The sequence below is a fragment of the Physeter macrocephalus genome, chromosome 11 (assembly GCF_002837175.3).
Source record: "Physeter macrocephalus isolate SW-GA chromosome 11, ASM283717v5, whole genome shotgun sequence".
Taxonomy (NCBI): domain Eukaryota; kingdom Metazoa; phylum Chordata; class Mammalia; order Artiodactyla; family Physeteridae; genus Physeter; species Physeter macrocephalus.
Genome location: NC_041224.1, coordinates 127722516 through 127745179, shown reverse-complemented (window position 1 = coordinate 127745179; position 22664 = coordinate 127722516). Strand labels below are relative to the sequence as shown.

The 22664-nt window shown below is 39.6% G+C and overlaps 2 protein-coding genes across 5 annotated transcripts in view; one reads left to right on the top strand and one right to left on the bottom strand.

The window, feature by feature from the left end:
- FANCM (FA complementation group M) overlaps positions 1–11900 on the bottom strand; it is a 57551-nt gene extending 45651 nt beyond the window's left edge. For 2 of the 4 annotated variants that reach the window (XM_007112792.4, XM_028495792.2), the window contains exons 1-4: positions 10986–11900; positions 10247–10419; positions 6871–6948; positions 3168–3326 (exon numbers count right to left, since the gene is read on the bottom strand). In XM_007112792.4, coding sequence (XP_007112854.3) covers positions 3168–3326; positions 6871–6948; positions 10247–10419; positions 10986–11529 — 954 coding nt within the window. In that variant the 5' untranslated portion in view covers positions 11530–11900. The remainder of the gene's footprint in view (positions 1–3167; positions 3327–6870; positions 6949–10246; positions 10420–10985) is intronic. The other 2 variants (XM_007112794.4, XM_028495793.2) reach the window with 2 other exon arrangements.
- A 1171-nt stretch (positions 11901–13071) lies between these two features.
- FKBP3 (FKBP prolyl isomerase 3) overlaps positions 13072–22664 on the top strand; it is a 15337-nt gene continuing 5744 nt past the window's right edge. The window contains exons 1-3 of the mRNA XM_024133626.2: positions 13072–13233; positions 15405–15506; positions 16073–16180. Of these exons, the coding sequence (XP_023989394.1) occupies positions 13126–13233; positions 15405–15506; positions 16073–16180 (318 nt within the window). The 5' untranslated portion in view covers positions 13072–13125. The remainder of the gene's footprint in view (positions 13234–15404; positions 15507–16072; positions 16181–22664) is intronic.

The following is a 22664-nucleotide window of genomic DNA, read 5'->3' as shown; positions in this document are numbered from 1 at the left end:
CATCATTATATAAGTGGACAAAGAGGGTTTCTTTCTTTCTTTCCTTCCTTCCTCCCTCCCTCCCTTCCTTTCTTTCTTTCTTTTTTTTGGGGGGTGTGGGGAGGAGCAGCAATTGTGCTGCCCGGGCACCCCCTGCCTCATCCGTCATCCAGCCCCAGGATGCAGAGGAGCGGGCCCTTGGATTGTGACCTTGCCAATGCCCTTCCACCTCCGAGCAGCCCGTTTCCCACACTAAAGTTCCTGGCTGGGGATGGACCTCTCTGGGCCAGGGCTGCCTCTGGTACCAAGCAGCAGGAGAGACGGTGCCCCGGGTTGGGCAAGCAACGGAGCCTACTGCTGCATGGGTGACAGCAGGGCACTCTCAGGGGAGAACTGGGCATGCAGGCTCCCACAGTTCTCCACGTGTTCATGCCACCAAAGATGGTTTCTTTTAAGAGGTAATACTTGACATCTGAATGATAACGTATGCCTAGCCTGAGAAATTCTGAAGACAGGCATTCCAGCCAGAGGAAACAGCAGACAAAAGGTCCTGAGCTTAATGCCATAGTGAAGGTAAAAAGCGACCTCCAGATGAAGACCTACTACAGCAATATGTAATTTACCTAAGTTTTATTTCCTAAAATATAGCTATTTTAGTACATTTCAATCTTTCCTCTCTTCTAGCTTTGCTGATCAGCTTTGCTGACCACATGTGCCTAAAGAAGCACTCTAAAAAAATCAATAAAGTCAAATTATTATATGTGATTATACAAATTACAACTTTTATATTCTTATAAATGGAGTGGTTTTAATCATAACCAAATGTATTAGCATTTATGAGATGATTACCAGAAACACTTTGCCATATCTTAAATTATTAACACTTAGAATTTTGTTACAAATAATTTAAAAACAAAAAACAAACCATATTTCTATAAAACTTCTCTTTAAGAAAGACTTGTTAAAGATTAAATGATAGATACACTTTCTGGTTATTCATTCCTGAATAACAAACTACTTCAAAACATCATAGGTTAAAACAACAACCATTTCATTTGCTTGTGATTCTTTTTCTGCAGGGAAGAATTCAACCAGGTAACAGAGAGGGCCTAGGGATGATGACACAGTAACAATGAACATATCTAGTGCCCATGTCTTGGTTTCTAAATACAACTCTTCCATAGAAGGAATAAGGATTCCTTGGAGAAATGGTTGATTCTATGGCTGGGACAGGACAACTACTAAATGAACATAAAATATCCTGTAATACCAGAAAGTTAGGAACTAGTCCTCCCCCAACCACCCCCCTGCTCCCAACAAAAAGTACATGTCTAAAGGACACAGGAGCCATCTTAAAGGAACTCCTAATGGCCAAAGCTGGAACAATCTGAGCAACAAAATTAATAATGATAGTATAGAACTTAACCCACAGGAAAAAATAATTACCCATTAATATAATAATTATCCATATTAATATGAAGAATTGAAAAAGTAAATTGGGGAGAAGAAAGAGCTCTTCATTATAGAAGAATTCAAATTAACAAATGTAAAAGAAATGAGGGAAACAAGAAACAATGATTAGGCAACTACTACAGGAATAACTGTTGTAGGCAAGAACCATCATTATATGCTAAAGTTAGTGGACAAAATATTTTGAGAATCAGGGTATTTGCATAGTCTCAAAGCATCTCCCCAGTGGAACTCTATATACTATTTTTGCAAATTTCCTAAAAGTCTAAAATTATTGCAAAACAAAATATTAAAAATAATAAAGAATTCTGTCAGGGCATTGCAGTGACAGCTTGTCTCTGCTCCTGATGTCTAAAGTCTCAGACAGCTGGGAGCTTGCTGAAATAGCTCAACTGAGGCCATGTGTCTGCACCCTCAGTTCTAGCTATCTACTGGCTCCTCCTTTCTCTTCAGCATGGTTAACTTGAGGCTCACCATGGCTAACTTAGGGTTCACCACATTCTATTGGTCAAAGTCAGCCTAGGTTAAGCCTAGATTCTAGGGAGGGGGAAATGTATCCTGCCTCTCAATGGGAAGAGTAGCAAAGAATGTGTAGCCATCTTTAATCCACTGCAATGAGGATATAAAAACAAGGTTTTCTCCTAGCATGACAATAATTATGAACTTTAGAAAACCAACTGCTACCCCAAATTTTTCCCATTGAAAGTGATAACTGCCTAAGCAGTTGTCTTAACAGCTACAGTATTGACATTTGGACCAGATAATTCTTTGTTGTTGGGGGGGCTCTCCTATCCATTGCTGGAGGTTAAGTAGCATTCCTGGCCTCTATACACTAGATGCCAGTAACAAGTCCACTCCCCACACCCTCCAGTTAGAACAATCAAAAATGTGTCAATGGGCTTCCCTGGTAGCGCAGTGGTTAAGAATCAGCCTGCCAATGCAGGGGACACGGGTTCAAGCCCTGTTCTGGGAAGATCCCACATACCACGGAGCAACTAAGCCCATGTGCCACAACTACTAAGCCTGCGCTCTAGAGCCCGCGAGCCACAACTGCTGAAGCCCACACGCCTACAGCCCATGCTCCGCAACAAGAGAAGCCACTGCAATGAGAAGCCTGCGCGCCGCAACGGAGAGTGGCCCCTGCTCGCCGCAACTAGAGAAAGCCCGCGTGCAGCAACAAAGACCCAACGCAGCCAATCAATCAATCAATCAATAATGTGTCAAGACATTGCCAAATGCCACCAAGTGGGCAAGATAGTCCCCAGTTGAGAAACACTGCTGTACAAGGGATCAGGGAGGAATATATTGAAAATATATTTCCTTACAAAGAAAGTTCTGGTTGAATCTGGATACGTTTTGGGTGTGTTCACTATGTGAAAATTCACTGTGCTGCACACTTACATTTAATGTACTATGCTGTTCATATATGTTTGGGGGGGCTGGTTATACTGCAATTAAAAGGTTTACGTAAGAAAAGACAAAACCAAATTGGCTTTAGAAATGGTCCATCATTTTGTATTTCCTCTTTAACTAATAGTTTGCCAGTACATATAAAACATGGCGCTCATACTGAAAATTGTCATTTCAAAGAATTTTTTACCATATTAATTATATAAATGATTATAACTATACATTCTCACAGTCAGATTCTGTTAACTAAAATAATTACATTATCAGTTCATTTATTAAAACCCTGAATTATGATAAAAATGGCTTACCTGTATATATGCCTTTTGGATAGCTCCAAGTTCTTCACCAAGGGGAACAACAAGCTTTTCAACTCGTCTTTCATGAGAGTATGGCAAAATATCTGGAGAATCTTCAGAACGAATCTCTATCTGCCCAATTAGTAGATTAGTAATAACCTGTTGCACAGCCTACAGAAAATCAATTAAGCAATTAGTAGATTAGTAATAACCTGTTGCACAGCCTACAGAAAATCAATTATGATTATATATTATATTACTTAATAAATTTTTTAGTTTGTCACTAACAAAAATAAAATAGCAATAAGTTTTTGAAAAAAAATTAGAAATTTATATCATTAAATATTTTTTAAAACTACAAATTATAGCACAGCAGGAGTGGCACAATAGGGGAAAATGCCTTTGAAACATCTTTCTTGCATGCCAAGCATCCAAGAGATAAAATGTCCAAAAAGTTCCTCAAATGTATTTTGTGCTTTCCAATGGTAGTGTTATATCCTGTCAATATTTATAAAGACTCAGACAAAACAGAAGTTTCAGATTAGCAAACCAAATCCCCAAAACATTATATAACAGTCAATTTTAGAGCCAGAACTAAAACCCAGATTTCCTGATTCCCTGGCAAATACTTTTTTCCACTGATTTTTTATGGGGAAAACAGAGAAGTCCTGTTACTACTAAAGGATACAAATGTACCTTGGGAATACTTTACAAACTGACTTGCTAAGAAACTGAGGGCACAGGTCCTACGCTAAATCAATTATTAATAAATGAGTAGAGGGAATTCCCTGGCAGTCCAGTGGTTAAGACTCCACACTTTCATTGCCAAGGGTGCGGGTTTGATCCTTGGCCGGGAACTAAGATCCCACAAGCTGCGGGTGTGGCCAAAAATAAAAATAAATAAATAAATGAGTGGAATATTTTCCATTTAAATCAATATATATGCTGTGAATATATTTCTGGAGCTAAATTTCATTCACCAAAAGCTTATAAAGGAACTTAATTGTAAAAATAGGGAATTTAAGAAAAAACAAAAAACCTGTTGGTATAAACAACTGCTGTACCATTAGACCACAGTACTACTGGGTGTGATGAAAAAAAAGAAAGGAAGGGAGAGATGGACTAATGGAGGGAAGGAGGGAGAAAGAATCCTGAAAGTATCCAGAAATTAAGAACTCTTTTTTTTAAAACTAGTAAAGCCTCATGGGCTTAGTTTCAGACAAAAAATACTCTAGGGCAAGAATCACATCTTAGTCACTTTTGTAGTCCCAACACCTAGTATAATGCCTAATACAGTAGTACACTAGAGTTACTGAATGTCCACATACATTCAAACTCTAGAGTAAATATATGACCATTTTATAAAATTAACTAAGACTTCGTATTTTTTTTTTCCTTTGGCCGCACAGCATGTGGGATCTTAGTTCCCCAACCAGGGATTGAACCCGTGTCCCCTGCATTGGTAGCACGGAGTCTTAACCACTGGACTGCCAGGGAAGTCCCAGACTTTAGTATTTTTAATCATTCATTCATTCAAGAAATATTTGAGTAACTCCCATATGCCAGGTATTGAATTGGTGATAGAGGTATAACCAAGATAGACATAATCCCTACATTCATGTAGGTACTATTTTAGTGGAGCAAAAATACAACAAATAAATGAATAAGCAAAAGAATGACAGATTGTGATAGATATTAAGAAGAAAATAACAAGATAGGAAGAGTTGACTTTTCATAGCTTAAGAGTGAATTTTTCTGAAGAGGTGATATTTAAGCAGAGACTTGATGACTAAAAACAATCAAGCATGTTTAAACAAGGTTGGGCAGAAATGATAGGATAGAAATTTCTAAAACTAATCGAGGCTATGGACAGAAGGTAAAAAGTCTATGGCTTGGCAGAATTGAAAGCTACCTTTGAAATTATCCAGAACCTAACACAGAAGACCATTCAGAGCTACTAAATTAGAATGTCATAGGATAAGGCTCAAAATCTGCATGGGATAGGGCTCAAAATTTTTTTTTGTTTTGTTTTGTGGTACGCGGGCCTCTCACTGTTGTGGCCTCTCCCGTTGCGGAGCACAGGCTCCGAACGCACAGGCTCAGCGGCCATGGCTCACGGGCCCAGCCGCTCCACGGCATGTGGGATCTTCCCGGACTGGGGCACGAACCCTTGTCTCCTGCATTGGGAGGCGGTCTCTCAACCACTGCGCCACCAGGGAAGCCCGGCTCAAAACTTTTTACCATCCTCCAATAAAGGAAACCTGAGCTCCCTGGAGAAATGGTGGATTCCACAGCAGGGATAGGAAAAATACTAAATGAGCATAAAATATCTTGTGATGCCAGTAAGTTAGGAAGTGTTCAAAACAAACAAAAGTGCATTCTAAAGGACACAGGAGGGGCTTCCCTGGTGGCAAAGTGGTTAAGAGTCCGCCTGCCGGTGCGTGGGACGCGGGTTCGTGCCCCGGTCCGGGAAGATCCCACATGCCGCGGAGCGGCTGGGCCCGTGAGCCATGGCCGCTGAGCCTGCGCGTCCAGAGCCTGTGCTCCGCAACGTGAGAGGCCACAACAGTGAGAGGCCCGCGTACCACAAAAAAAAAAAAAAAAAAAAAGGACACAGGAGCCATCTTCAAGGCACTCTCAATGGCCCAATCTAGAACAATCAAAATTACTAATGATAGTACTGGATTGTAGCCCATTATATATATATATCCATTAGTCCATATTGATGTAAAGACCTGAATTAAAAGTAAATGAGGAGAAAAGAGAGCTTTTCACAACAGAAGAATTCAAATTTTAAAATGTAAAAGAAATGAGGGAAAGAGGAAATAATGATTCAGCAAACAGCACAGAAATAATTGTTGCAAGCAAGAACCATCACTGGCTGCTAAAGCAGAATATTTACATAGTCTCATAGTATCTCCCCCACAACAGACTTAATTAAAAAGGGAAAAACAGTAGTTTTACAATGGAGAAACCAGAAAGTCATCATCCGAACCAAGTCAAAATTAACAGCACCAGTAATAAGACAAATCATCATGTATTCTCGGATACAATGCACTAAGAAAGGTACAGCATCACTTCTGGGGTATTCTTGCCCAAAATGCATACATAACCTCACTCCAATCATAAGAAAACATCAGACAATCCCAAATTGAGGGATATTCTACAAAATAACTGGCACCTACTCTTCAAAAGCATCAAGGTCACGGAAGACAAGAAAAGAATGAGGACTGTCACAGATTAGAAGGTACTGAGGAGACGTGACAACTAAATGCAATGTGGGATCATAGACTGGACCCCAGAGAAGAAAAGGACCCTGGGTCCTGGTGGAAAAACTGGCAATAGTCAAATAAGATTTGCAGATCAGTTACTAGTATTGTATCAATGTTAATTTCCTGGTTTTGATAATTTTACTATGGTTATGTAATATGTTAACATTAGGGGAAGCTGAGTGAAGGATATACAGACTTTAATTTTTGCAAATTTTCTGGAAGTCTATAAAACAGTAAAAATTTAAAAAACAGCTTTAGGTGATTCTTTGGCACACTGAAGTCTGAAGACTAATGTAGATAGTCTCCTACAACCATAGAAGAAAAGGTAGGCATCTTATATGAAATGCTGTACTCCTGATGTTAAACTAAATACTAGAATGGAAAACTGATCTGGTCACATACAAAAGTTCTTATTTTCTTAAACATTAATAAATTTTACTTACCTTTATATCACTACCTGGTGTGGCACTAAGAGCCAAGATTCTAAAGTGATTTGTATATTTGACTAGTTCTCTTACAACCTTAAAAAAAAAAAACAATTCTTTAATTTCATCTGCCCAATACAAAAATAAAAATGATTCTGTTAAACAAGCTATTATATCTGATCCACTATCATTGTTCCTTATTTAGAGTATTGATGGGCTAGCAGATGGAACTATCTTTAGTTCTGTTATCTGAAGAGCAAATGATTTAGGTTTATACTCTATCCCAATCAAAAACACTTTAGGGTTTCTTCTATACATAAAGCTATAACATCAAGGCCCATATTGAGGCAAATCAAAATATTCAAAGGGCTAATTCAAGAGCAAATGGTAGAAAAAGATCAAGTTTATTCTCCATTGCTTGGGCCACAGTCTAGGCTTACAGCTATATCCATATGCACATTTGCCAGATTAAGATAAATCATAACACAAAAATAGAAAAAAAATTAAATACAGGGACTTTCCTGGTGGCGCAGCAGTTAAGAATCCGCCTGCCAACGCAGGGGACACGGGTTTGACCCCTGGTCCGGGAAGATCCCTCATGCCGCAGAGCAACTAAGCCCGTGCGCCGCAACTACTGAGCCAGTGGTCTAGAGCCTGCGAGCCACAACTACTGAGCCCACGTGCCACAACTACTGAAGCCTGCACACCTAGAGCCCACACACCTTGTGCCCTGCAACGAGAAGCCACTGCAATGAGAAGCCCTCACACCACAACGAAGAGTAGCCCCCACTCGCCACAACTAGAGAAAGCCCACGTGCAGCAATGAAGATCCAACACAGCCAAAAATAATTAATTAATTAAAAAAATTAAATACAAATGTGAAATTAGATTTGAAATGAAAAAAGTTTTAGGAAAGATTTTAAAGAAGTTAGATTTCAGGTGGAAGGCTCACAATTTTTAAATTAAGTTTATTCCTAAAAGAATAAGGCTAATTTGGGGTAATTTTTAAAATCTAAATTCCCTTTTAAATCCTAAAACATTTTCCAAGGGGCACCAAAGCATCTCTCTGGGCTTTACAGTTTGAATTCAACACCCACTTCTGGTATAATCAATACTGGATAATTTGCCAGATTCCCATATGCCCCAATACAAGGAAAAAGGACCCCTAAGTAAACTGAGTCACAGGAACAGCTCTTAGTATCCCATAGTTCCACATTAGATATAGGAAACTAAAAGCAGATTATTTTTTTTTAATTGAAGTATAGTTGATTTACAATACTGTCTTAGTTTCAGGTGTACAGCATAGTGATTCAGCATTTTTGCATATTATATAACATTATAGATTATTACAAGATAATGGGCATAATTCCCAGTGCTCTACAGTAAATCATTGTTTCTTATCTATTTTACATATAGTAGTTTGTATCTGTTAATCCCATACCCTAATTTGTCCCTCCCCCCTTTCCTCTCCCCTTTGGTAACTACAAGTTTGTGCTCTATGTCTGTGAGTCTGTTTCTGTTTTGTATATATATTCATTTGTATCATCTTTTTAGATTCCACATATAAGTGATATCATATAGTACTTGTACTTCTGTTTGATTTATTTCACTGAGTGGCAAATGACAATATTTCACTCTTTTTTATGGCTAATATTCCAGTGTGTGTGTGTGTGTGTGTGTGTGTTTCATATATATATATGCCATATCTTTTTGGTTCCCCTGCATCGGCAGGCGGACGCGCAACCACTGCGCCACCAGGGAAGCCCTGCCATATCTTTTTAATCCAATCATCTGTTGATGCACATTTGGGTTGCTTCCATGTCTTGCTATTGCAAATGGTACTAAAACTTGATTATCTTAAAACCGCTCTGATTTCAACCCATGTCAAAGATGAATTCAATGAGACTCAAACTGAATATTGATTAATACTCAAAAAATATTATTTATGGAGTTTTTAAAAACATGATACAGAATACATTTAAAGATAGAACATTATAGGGAATTCCCTGGCAGTCCAGTGGTTAGGACTCTGCGCTTTCACTGCCAAGGGCCCAGGTTTAATCCCTGGTTGGGGCACTAAGATCCCACAAGCCACAAGCCATGAGGCAGGGCCAAAAAAAACCAGAACATTATACTTAATGGAGACTTAAGAACAACTGTCCTAATTAAAAACTGATACAAGACAAAATGTCTCTGATACATTACTTTTTTTCCAGGAGGGATTCTCAAGCATTTTATAGAAGTGGTGTTGTGTTTGTAACCCAGGAAGCTACATTCTTCAACAAGTTGTGTGCCTTTTGGAAACTATACCTGGAATATTCAGTGTAGTATAAATTCTTAGTGCTATTTAGATATTAAAGAAGTCAGTCATGTCTCATTGTACTCAGTGAAAGCATAAGCCTTGTAGTTAAAAAAAAAAAATCACCTAATGTGTAGAAATTTTTTGAAAATAAAATAAAGTTGCTAAGGGGAGTTCTCTGGTGCCTAGTGGTTAGGATTCTGGGCTTTCACTGACATGGCCTGGCTTCAATCCCCGGTCGGGGAACTGAGATCCTGCAAGGCGTGCAGCACAGCCAAAAGAAAAAAAACAAAAAAGTTGCTAAATATAAGTTAAATGTACAAAATGAATTCCATAGAGTTAGAATAAATTTTTTTTTTTTTTTTTGGTACGCGGGCCTCTTACTGTTGTGGCCTCTCCCGTTGCGGAGCACAGGCTCCGCGGCCATGGCTCACGGACCCAGCCACTCCGCGGGATGTGGGATTTTCCCAGCCCAGGGCTCGAACCCGTGTCCCTGCATTGGCAGGCAGACTCTCAACCACTGCGCCACCAGGGAAGCCCTAGAATAAAATTTTTAAAATGCTCCTTTCAAGCAGAAACTTTAACACACTGGGTATTAATTTAACTTGGAAAAATATATCCATTTCCTGGCTGAGATCAACTCTAGATAACAATTCTCGAGAAGATAATGCAGAGATATAATAATACTTAAACGTCCCCAAGGAAATTGCTTTACAAAATCACAAACTGGCAGTGAAATTCATCTCTTTGCACTAAATGAAATAAACTTTCCCTCTACTCTTACTCTATACCCTCTCCCTAGTATCACCACCTATTATTGTTTTAACTACCTACCACTATATGGTAGTGGATCACTGCCTCAACGAGCCTCTCATCATCTACATCTGACACTAACAGTCTTGTTTAAATTTAAAAAACAAACAGCAGAGACACTGATTTGAATGAAGGAAAGTATTTCCTATCACCATCTGTTGAGATAATAGATATAAGGCTTTTCATAATAATACCATCAGTAACTTCCATCATTAATAATTATTCCCCAAAATGCTCCTCATCAATATATTTACACTATAAAATACTTTTTAACAAAATTACCTGGCAATAAGCATAATTTCCAAGAGCTTTATGAGCTTCATCAATAACTAGACACTTTATTTCAGCAGCAGGGCAAGCTCCTCTAGAAAGATCATTTACCATGACTTGAGGTGTAAGAAAATGGACTCTTTTACTGCCCCATATTTCCTTCCTGGTGAAAGCTTGAGTAGATCCTGTAAATAAAAGTGACATTGTACATTCTAAACTCCCGACTGTTATTTTTAAAATATAAATAACCTGGCCTATTTTCAGAATGCATTCCTGCTTTGGTAATGTGCTTTCAAGATGATAATTGGACAAATCATGGGAATGCATTTTAAAGATTTGTTGTGGTCCAAATGTCAATGCTAGCTTTTACCGAAAACCACGACTAGACTGCCATTAGAGAATTCCTACAAAATGACATAATATTTGAAGAGAACAAAATTCTTCAACTGGGAAATCCTTCTGCGGAAGAAACTCATGTTCACTTACCGATGGGGTGTACACATAATCACTTCAAAATGCTTTGACAAGATACAGGAATTCTCTGGAGATTGAATAAAGCAACCCTATTCATTAGGGCTGAACTTGCTACAAGTAGATGATGTTTCAAGGGAGAAGACGTAAAATAAGTATATTGTGATCTGGGGACTATTTCACACGGGTAAGGAATTCCTTTAACGCTATTTCCCAGAACGCATATTTTTCCCTGGGTCCCAGCTCTTAATTTCAAATTAGCCCACTGTTTCTAAGATACCTGTCATTTCGGCCATGTGGGACTGCGGGATACCCATCACCCGGTAGCAAGCCTCGATCTGCTGTGTCACCAAAGGTTTCGTGGGGGCCATGAAGACAACCTTGCCGGAGGGGAACCAGCGGTAGAAATTGTACATGACCACGGCGGCAATAAAGGTCTTTCCCAAACCGGTAGGCAGACACACCAGCGTGTTGCAGAACAGAGCGGTCCTGGCGATGTGCAGCTGGTAGTCCCGCACCGGGCAATTAGTAGGGTAAATCCACAGGGCGCCCGCTGAGGTGCAGAACCCGCCATTCTCTAGACTCAGCTGCCGCTCTGCTTCGTACACCGCGACCAGCAACACATCATCGTCCGACTCGGGTTGAGCCTCTGCCGCCTCCTCCGCCTCCGCCGCCTCTGCTGCCTGTGCCGCTGCAGGAAAACTCGCCCCGGAGATGCCAGGGCTCTGAGGCCGCTCAGTTCCAGAGCTGCAACTCGGCGCCCCAGTGGATCGGGAGACTCTTGAGCCCCACGTCTGAAAAAGCGTTCTTTGCCGCCCGCTCATTAGGCCGACGACCACCGAAGGCTTCTCTCAGACGCCAGCAGCTGCTGCAGCTCAACAGCCTCCGTTTCAATCCCCATCGGTTATCTTCGCATAAAAAAACACTAGAACTAGAAGGCGGGATTGAGGCCTGTTTATCCAGTTGAAAGTGCCGCCACTGAGTTTGCGTGGGGAAAATGATTTCCAGGCTTCCCGGAAACCCAGCGGCCCTCTCGGAGACGCATGCGCGTTGTTATGGAGCCACCCCAAATTTGGTCCGCTTGTCAATTTCTTATCGACTCTAAAGTTGGGTTCCGTTTCTAATGACGAGGTGTCCGGGCATCATTGCGAAACTGATGCCTCTTAAAATGATACAATAAATAAACTTGAGGTCCAGAAACAATGGATACCCATTTTTTTTAACAACGTTATTGAGAGTCTAACTTGCCTTATTCCTTGTGGTTGGCCATTTTTTTTTTTTTTTTTTTTTTTTTTTGTGGTATGCGGGCCTCCCTCTGCTGTGGCCATGTTTTTAAATCGGAAGATGAGGTGAAAACCAAACATGTTTAGATAAAATTAAATAATGTGTCTTATTTCTCTATCCAGGCTGAGAAAACAAAACGCCAGGTCTCTTTTTCAGGAGTGGCAACCCATTATCTTAATATTTTGTATTGTTAAAAGGGAAGCAAATGGTTTGGTCTTAATATTCGTTGGAAAATCCGAAGGAAACAAAGCAAGGCGTCCTGATGCTCCACCATTACATCTTCATAAATGATATAGAGCAGTAAGCGTCGGGGTGATATTATTCTATTCTAGCGATAGCATTCTACCTCAGACTTGGATACAATTCCCGGCGTCTCCCCTCTAAAAGTGGCGACTTCGAGTAACCTCTGTAGATTTGTTTCTACGTGTACTGAGGAAAAGTACACAAACATCACGAGGTTGTTTGGACCGCTAATAATGTCACCCCCTCATCGCCACCATCAACAAGCGCCATCCTGCGTGTAGCCACTTTACATTGTTTTATATGGTCAAGTGTCTGGACTTGCTTTTAGACAAGCTGTTTATCATGTTTGTATTTGGGAGGGGGAAGGGAACCGGTAGTATTTTAGTTTAATTTGTGTGAGTTTTAAAAGGAAAGTGGTGGAATATAGGTTGTTCTGATGGACAAGGACTGAGCCAAGTCAAATGTGAATCTTTAGGCTAGAACTAGATAAAATGAGATTAGATGTCTGAATGCTTTTGTTTCCTTTAAACAGATTAAAGACTTTAAATGCATAGCAGCTTGTCGGTAATAAACAAGTGTGGGTAATGGCTGGTAAACAATCACTACCAACGGAGGTCGTCGCCTCACAAGGGTTCCAATTAAGAGCAGCTGACAGCTTGCGGCTTTCTCCGTAGTCAGCTGCCGGGGCCACATCGGTCGATTTTACCCCGGACTCAACAAAGAGACCCGCGGAGCACAGCCTTGACGTCACTCAAACACTGGCCCCAATCCTGCCGGGTAGCGCCGTGACCCCGCCCCCTCGAGCTCCGAGCAGGGTCCGCACCACCCCTCTGGGGCGGGGCGATGCCGAACCCAGGCGGGCTGGTTCAGTAAAGCGGAGGCAGCGGGGGAAGATGGCGGCGGCTGTTCCACAGCGGGCCTGGACCGTGGAGCAGCTGCGCAGCGAGCAGCTGCCTAAGAAGGACATTATCAAGTTTCTGCAGGATCACGGTTCAGATTCGGTACCGGAGGCGGCGGGGCGGCCGGGCTGGTGCGGCTGAGGGACACTTCACCCCCCCGTAGATGCCCATACATTCCGAATTCCTCGGTGCCCCCGCCCTCGCTCTCCAGCGGCCGGTGGCCTGGAAGGCCGGAGAGGTCCCGCGTGCGCTCCCGAGCCACGCTCCCGCCCCTCGGGCCGGCCCTACTTGGGCGGGTGGAGCAGCTTTACCTCTTGGAGCACGCAGCAGTAGCAGATTTAGAACCTCATAGAGATGCTTGAGTGAGGTGGAGGCTGTGAAAAAAAAGGAACCCAGTAGATTTTGGGGGTTGAGGCGGGGGCCCGAGGACTGGCGGCTTACGTGAGATAGATCCCTGGCGGGGAGTGTGGGCTGTTAGGGAAATGAGAAGGGATGTGAAGATTTCGGTGGGAAAGATGGTGCGATTTGCTTTTCTCATCAATTACCAAACACTGAACACTAATAAGTGTAATTTTTTTTACAGTCTCGCTGTTTAATTTTTTAAATATCGACCCTTTAAATGACCTTTTCACCTGTATATTTAGGGGAGTTACATTAGTATTTCGGGTACAGTGGTCTCCCATTGTTATAAACAAACTAAGAAATCTGTTTGGCATTCTTCCTACTTTTACGCCCTGCATTTTTCAGCACAGTCTCCATCTTAACCACTCTCTGTAGTCACAAGTTATTTTTGTCAGACGGCTTTTTTTCCTTCGGAAATTAATATAATTCATATCTCCTTAAATTGCTGAACGACTGTACAGTTTGTGTGCCCGCAGCATCTCCCACTTATCAGAAATAGCAGTGGTCTAAATGTGGTTTATCTACGATTTTTAACTTAATTTCCAATAATCTCCCTCCTGAATAATAATTCTGACATCAGCAAATACTTATACAACATCTACAGCAAGAACCGTGCTCAGTGTTTGGGGATACAAGGGTGAAAATGAAAGACCATGCCTCAGAGACACCATTTATACCAATTTTACTATTTTAGTGGAATTATTTTCTCTTAAACCAATCCACGTTTCACTGAAACAATAGAGTAGATATATCATTTATTAACGTGTAATGCCTCAAAACTGTACTATATTCATCAAATTCTTATAAAAAAAATCATCCCAAGGTGGAATCTAATGTAAAACTGGCCCACATTGGACAATTTCAAGAGACTTGGCTTGTCAAAATACTAATATACTAATACTAATATACTAATCTTTTACATGCATATTCTCCAGTGTTCATTCACATATGTAAACCTATATTTGACAATCACTTTTATTGATCATAAGATTCATGGAGATGTTTATATTTTGGATATATTTCTGAAAACTTGCTAAAGAAATCACAACAGTGCTAAAGTAACTGATTGCTTCTATTTAATCAAAATAGCCTTTCCCATGAGCCTTTATCGTTTAGAACGTTTCTCTATGAGTGAGAGAGAAAAATGCAATAGTGATAGTTTCAGAAAAACTGCTTTATTGTAAGGTTAGAAGGTTAGAAAGGTTAAAAGATGCCAGAGGACAACTTTGGGAAAGTAACAAAATGAGGAATCAAGCAAGGACCACAAGGTAGAAAAGGAAGAAGAATAAAGTAAGGAAAACATGTACGTTATTTTGAGATGAAGGCACATGATTTTGATGATTTGATATTTCAGTAGCTGTATTTTAACCCAGATGGTCTGACACCACAGCCTACACATTTGAACACTATATATCCAGCATTGTGTAACAGTGTTTCTGGGTGTGCCAAGAATGGGTTACAAATATGTCAAGATAGAAATACCCAACATGGCTGGAGGCTCCCAGGGCACGGGCCAAGTAACATCCTGCCAGGAGCAGCTTTGCCCAGTTACCAAAATGTGCTTGCTGTGTTAGTGTGCTCTTCCGTGAATTCCATGATGGGAAAAGGGTTAGTACACATCAGTGTAACCACTATGCAATATTACAGTTCTAATCTTTGAGTATTTCTTATAATTACCCAATATGGTTTTTTTTTAATATTCCTTAAATCTTGTTTTTGTTATGAAGTAGAGTATAAAATGTAATGTTTCATTTCTTTTATCAATAGTATGATTGAAAACATAATTTCTAACTCAAAAGTTCATTTTCTAATTTTAGACCCTTTCTTACATGAGGGAAATTATTTTGACTAACTAGCTTTTTTCTTTATAGTTTCTTGCAGAACATAAGTTATTAGGAAACATTAAAAATGTGGCCAAGACAGCTAACAAGGACCATTTGGTTACAGCCTATAACCATCTTTTTGAAAGTAAGGTGAGTATTTTATTACCAGAATATCATTTTAGATATTTTATTCCCAAAAAGAAGCTTTAAATGCATTTATTTGCAGAATATGTTGACATTTTTCCACCTGTACTTTTTCTTAACTATAATCATAAATGGACTGTCAAATTTAGCATGGCTGATCTGTAATATGGCAGGATATTTTGATATTTTGAAAGGGAACAGATTTTTAAGGACACTGAAAAGTTATAAATCTAAAGTAAGTTGCATTTCATTAATGAATTTAAAGTCTTGGTTAGACCTAGGCTGAGCCTTTAGAAAAGCAAATTTTAAGAAATTCTCCAATATATGTTAACTATGAAATGACCACCTTCCACAAAAAAAAAAAGAGAATCTTTATTAAGGAATTAATTGAATAGTATTCATATCTCTGAGTCTGAATTGGTCTTTCTAAATGTTACGGGTCTCATTACAGAATTTATTTTGTGAGATAGTTTGAGATTCATAATTTGTTGATTAAAATGCTTAATATAAGATTCTTCCTTTGTTCTTAGCCAGACATGAATATGATAAACATTAGACCATTTTCCTTACAGCGTTTCAAGGGTACTGAAAGTATAAGCAAAGTGTCTGAGCAAGTGAAAAATGTGAAGCTTAATGAAGATAAACCCAGAGAAACCAAGTCTGAAGAGACTCTGGATGAGGTTTGTATAGAATGTATTCTTACTTGATTTCACATGTGAATTTGAGAAAAAGTATTTGCTTTACATCACTGAGTTCTCATAATAAGCGGTGGCCACTTTCAGTGAGCCAAACACTAATATGGAGTGGGTTATCTCCCTTGGGTGTACTCAATAAGGAAAAAAAAACCTAAGAACCAGTGCTTTACAGTTAGTAAGTCTTTCCTGTGAAATACCTCTAGCTTTGTATTTTTTTATTTTTTAAACATGTTCTCACTCATAGGGCCAAATCAGTACATTGTTTTTTTTGTTGTTGTTGTTTAATTAATCAATTAATTTATTTATTTTTGGCTGTGTTGGGTCTTCGTTGCTGTGCGTGGGCTTTCTCTAGTTGCGGTGATTGGGGGCTACTCTTCCTTGCGGTGCGCGGGCTTCTCATTGCGGTGGCTTCTCTTGTCGCAGAGCACGTGGGCTCAGTAGTTGTGGCTCGTGAGCTCTGGAGCACAGGCTCAGTAGTTGTGGTGTACGGGCTTAGTTGCTCCACGGGATGTGGGATCTTCCCAGACCAGGGCTGGAACCCGTGTGCCCTGCCTTGGCAGGCGGATTCTTAACCACTGTGCCACCAGGGAAGCCCTAGCTTTGTATTTTATACTGCCTCTATGTCTAGCCAGAACTTCTGAGCTTTCAAAGCTATTTTAAGGGCCTATTCTATAGCCAAGTTGGACTGAGTGAAAGAAACTTCCTTTTGATGATTTTTAGCTTTTTCTGATGTACATGGTGTCCTAGGCAATATAAATAGTTAATTCGGACCTGGCTGCAGGGTGTGGGTTCATCTGTCTCATCTTTCCCAACCCAGGTTTTATATTTTGGTACCCAGATTTGAAGAGCCAGATAAAACTTTCTGAAATTGGGAGATTGGGATTGACATACATACAGTAATATGTGTAAAATGGATAACTGATAAGAACCTGCTGTATTAAAAAAAATGAAATAAAATTCAAAAAAATAAAACATTTTTCCACCAGTGTCTCCATAAAAAAAAAAAAAAAAAACTATTTCTGCAAAGGGACAGCCTTAGTAGAGCTAAGGACAGCGCTTTGAAAAGCCTCAGTAGAGCTAAATTGATTATTATCTTGCCACTTTTGATAATATCTTGCTAACAACTAAGCTCACTCATTCCTAGCAGTGTTAGTATCAGTGACAATAATAATAATAATTTGATAAATGTTTTATATACTGGGCAAATATTGAGCAGCTACTAAAGTAAATAGAGGTAAAAATAATTATTAGAAGGGTTACAAAAGCAGTTGGCAACATAGTTTATCTTCCAGAAAGAGTATTCCAGAAAATTAGAATAAGGGATGTATGAGGTAGCAGATAATATATCAAGAGATTAAGAAAAAGAGCATTACAAATAAAAGTAAAAGCTGTAAGGGCTGGAGGCAGTTTAGAGAGATTTCGTGAGAGTCCTAAACTATATCCTTTTCTTTAGGACCTCTTTTCATTTCATTTAACTGGTCAGTGTGAGCCCTCTTTTTTATGTACTCATTGTCTTCCTGCCTAGATTCCGTAACTTCTTGACCAGTACTTTGCTGGTCCCTGCTGTCTGCTTTCTCTGTTCATGCTTCAGGACTGCAGAGCAAGTATTGTGAAGAAAAATAATCATCAAACATTTTACTGGGCTTTGTATAAATTAATGCTTAATATCAGCCAAGCATGGTTTCTAGTTTCACTGCTACTCAGCAGCTTTCATACTATCCCTCGCTCAATTCCCCATCCACATAAACTATTTGACATTTTTCCAGAAGTCAACCTTCTCTTATTCCTTTCTCATTATATACTCTTGTGTTCTATTTTACCAAAATATTAACATACATAGTTGTAACCATTCTCTTCTTCCCAGTTTAAAAGTTCTCTGATCTTTGGTTTTCTTTTTCCTTTTCATGTCTCCCTCAGATCTAAGGCTCTCAAAAATCTCCTTCTTTTTCACATCTTCATCCATTCCTTTTTTTTTTTTTGCGGTACGCAGGCCTCTCACTGTTGTGGCCTCTGCCATTGCGGAGCACAGGCTCCGGATGCTCCGCGGCATGTGGGATCCTCCCGGACCAGGGCACAAACCCGTGTCCCCTGCATCGGCAGGCGGACTCTCAACCACTGTGCCACCAGGGAATCCCCCATCCATTCCTTTTTGATTCTCAAGCATTCCAAGGCCTCAGACCTGGAGTGTGGGAAAAGTCACTAATCTGCCTTTATTCTCTTTCATCATCATTCAGCCCCAAAATGGCTGTTCTAGTAAGCTTTCTAAAATATTTTGCAAACCACAACCTACTCAAAAATCTTCAGTAATTCTATACGGTCTAGAGCTGCACTGTCCGATACAGTAGTCACTAGCCATATGTGGCTGCTGAGCACTTTGTGGCCTCTCCAAATTAAAATGTGCCTTAAGTATAAAATATGCAATTTCTAAGTTTTAATATGATTTTTAAAAAAAATGTAAAATATCTCAACATTTTTATATTGATTACATGTTGAAATATTAATGCAGCAACTGGACAACTTAAAATTACATTTGTGGGGCTTCCCTGGTGGCGCAGTGGTTGAGAATCTGCCTGCCAACGAAGGCGACACGGGTTCGAGCCCTGGTCTGGGAAGATCCCACATGCCACGGGGCAGCTGGGCCCGTGAGCCACAACTACTGAGCCTGCGCGTCTGGAGCCTGTGCTCTGCAACAAGAGAGGCCGCGATAGTGAGAGGCCCGCGCACCGCGATGAAGAGTGGCCGCCGCTTGCCGCAACTAGAGAAAGCCCTTGCACAGAAACGAAGACCCAACACAGCCAAAATAAATAAATAAAAATAAATACATTTTTTTAAAAAAAGCCTTTAAAAAATAATGAGTTCGTTTAAAAAAAAATTACATTTGTGACTCATTGTTTTTCTATTGGATTGCATTTTTGGCATTCAAAACCTTCCAATATCTGGCCCCTGCCCAGCTCCATATTTACTACTTCTATAGAAATATTCTTCTTCGGTCACAGATGTCTGCCCATTGTCTACTAAACTGTCCATACTTAGATTTCTTGCTTAGTGTGTCTCTCCTCTCAACTTCCCTATTTGTCAGTTCTGTGTCCCCTTCAAGACCCAGGTCATGGGCTCATCACTTCCTCTGAAATTTTTACCATCCCAGACTTTACATAGCTGCCAAAAATTTCTGTAGCACATGGTTATCTATATTATTTACCTCTACCTTATTCATCTTAATGCAGAGAACCTTGTCTAATAGCTCTTATTGGACTTTAAATAAATCAGTCATTGTCAATATATTTATTACCTATTATGTATTAAAGAGTGTTGAGGAAAGTTTTCAAGTATGAATGAATATTGGACAGGAGAGAAAGTATAAGTTAGGTCAGGAACTCACACTCAGACGTCAGAAATGATTGTAAAAGTATTCAAGCCAAAAACTTGAGATTCATCCTTCATAACTCCTTTACATATAATCATCACCAAAGTCTGTTGATTCTGCATAAATATATCACTGCTCATCTTTTGTCATCCTCAATGTTGGCACCCCAGCATAGACCTAGACTACTATACTAACCTCTTTCTATCAAGTCTCCCCACTTCCACTTTTGATTCCGTATCCAATTCCTCAACTAGGTCAAACTGATCTGTTTAGAACACAAATCTGATTTTGTAACTTCTTCGTTTAAAACTGGTAATTGGCTGCTCAGTGACCTAAAGATAAAAACCCAGATTCTTAACATGTGTTATATGTCTTTCCAGCCTCGTCTCATACCACTCTCTTTTCTTTCTTACTTTGCAGACTGTACTATTTTCATGCTCTTCCATGCTATGAAAATGCTATTCTCTGTTGTAAACCTTCCCCTACTACCTGAGTGACCTTCTTTTGTCCTTCAAGATACAGTGTAAACATTACTTCAGAGAACCCTCTCCCAGCCTATAGCCTATACTGGAGTACGTCACTGTGTCCTTCTCATGTTGGCACCCTGTGCTTCCTCTTTAGGTCTCCTAACACACACCTATATTCTCCGTTAGAGGGAGGGCCAGAACCATGTCTGCCAGCTCAGCTGTGTATCTGTAGTTCTTGACATATAGAACATGCTCAAATATTTCTTGAATTAAGAATAATTATGTAATATACAGTTGACAGTTGAACAACATGGGTTTGAACTGCATGGGTCCTTTATAATATGCAGATTTTTTTCCAGTAGTAAATACTGCAGTACTCCATGACCCTCAATCCTTACTTGGTTGAATCTGTGGACGCAGAACCACGGATATGGAGGAATCATGTAAAAGGAGGGCCAACTATAAGGATTTTGGACTGCAGGAAGGATTGGCACCCCTAACACCCAAAGTATTCAAGGGTCAACTGTACTCTCATTTTTAGAGGCTATGCCATGATCTAATTAATTAGAGGCTATGCCATGATCTAGTTAATTGCAGCTATGATGATTACTCTCAAAAGTTCCTTTATCTCTGTGTCTAGAAGTTTCTAGCTCAGACCCAGTCTCAGGAATGTAGTTCTTTTCCTCACTCTGGACTAAGAAATTGCTGCAAAGCCAGGAAATTACCTAAAAGCCAGGTCCATTCAAGCACATTAACTCCAGGATAGCTTGAGACTGATCTGACCTCCCACCATGAAGCAATCAGGTTCTTGCAATGAAACCCAAAATGAGATCCACCATTTTACAAAGTGTTTTATAGGTCCCAGAAGTTCCAGGTTGTTTTCATGTGTCATCAAAAGCTGTACCTTGTGTCTCCTACTTGAAGATTCACAGTGTATATTAGCTAATGCATAATTAGCTCTGAGAAGTTATGCAAAAGAGGCATATTTAACTTGAATGCAGTATTTCCCAAACTTAATTATATTAGGCCCTTTTCTTCTAACAATGCCAAGGAATGGGTGATTCATAAAAGACACTTTGTGAAACACTGAAATTGAGGCCCCAAGTAGGCAGATTGCGCCTTCACTGTTAAGACTGAGATATAGCCACCAATTTATTTTGTTTGCATTATACTAGGACCTCTAATGTAGGTAACACAACATGCCCAAGCAACGTGGTACAACAAATGGGAAAATAATGGAATGACATTAAGTTTTAAAATGTGGCTATTATTTGCTAATCGTACCTTATCCACTCAATAGTTATCTGTAATTTCTTTAATAAAGTCTTGATATTCTGATATTCACACATAATATACATATATTGTCATCCTCATTTTGTGGCTTTTAAATGTTTTAAATTAAAATTATTTTCAAATTTGGGATATATGTTTACAGTTTTTGTCAAGTCAACTATATGCCTTAAAAATCATTTATTTTTCTGATATAATAGAAAAGGATAGAGAAAACATAATTCCAACACCTAGAAATGAATGTTTAACATTTCAGAATATTTCTGAATATTTTCTATGTGTATATTTATTGAAATAGTTGAGATTTTACTGTAGAACTTTCTACTGATTTTTCTTGTAATCTTATAAGAATGTTTCCACATTACTAAAAACTGACTATTATATTACCATAAATGTGTGGTTTTATTTTGCCATTATGTATAATAGTGTATGGAATAACTGCATAAAGATTTTTTCCTAAGTTTCAAATTACTTCTTCAGTATATATTTGTATAAAGAGAATTATCATACTTTTAACATTTTAAAATCGCATTCCAAAGAGATGGCACCAGTTTACACTGCTAGCAGTAGACTTCTAAAGTAACGTCTCACTAAAACAAGCTTGGAATGGGTCAGGAAGAAAGTTAATGCTTACTTTTATAATACACTTTGTATTCAGGCTATAGATGTGACTTTCTTTTGACTTAGGGAGGCAGCCTAGCTTTAGCTGAAAGTTCTAATCCTTAAGACTCTGAATTGGATAGGGCTTTATACCCTATCCAGGCCTTACTACTTTCTCTGTAAAAGATGGGGAAAGAACTGCCAGGTTGCTGTATGTTTAAATGAATGGACATAACAAAATGACTAGTATAATACCTGACATTCCATGTGTGCTTGAGAGGTAGTAAAGTGGTTAAGAGCTTGGGCTTTATAACCAGGCTGCCTGGTTTAATCCTACACAGCCACTTTGGAACTCTAGGACCTTAAGCAAGTTACTTATCCACTCTATCCTTTTGTTTCCTTATCTGTAAAACAGGGATAATAATAGTACCTATCTCATAAGGGAGAGTTAGTTTCTGTAAAACATTTGGAATGTTCTGTAGTATAAAATTCTATATATATTCTTAAGTTTGCCTAAGAAATTGCTTTCCTCTCATGGATTCCTTACTAATGATTAGATTAACCCTTAGCTTTTTTTTTTTTTTTTTTTTTTTTTTTGCGGTACACGGGCCTCTCACTGTTGTGGCCTCTCCCGTTGCGGAGCACAGGCTCCGGACGCGCAGGCTCAGCAGCCCTGGCTCACGGGCCCAGCCGCTCCGCGGCATGTGGGATCTTCCCGGACTGGGGCACGAACCCGTGTCCCCCGCAT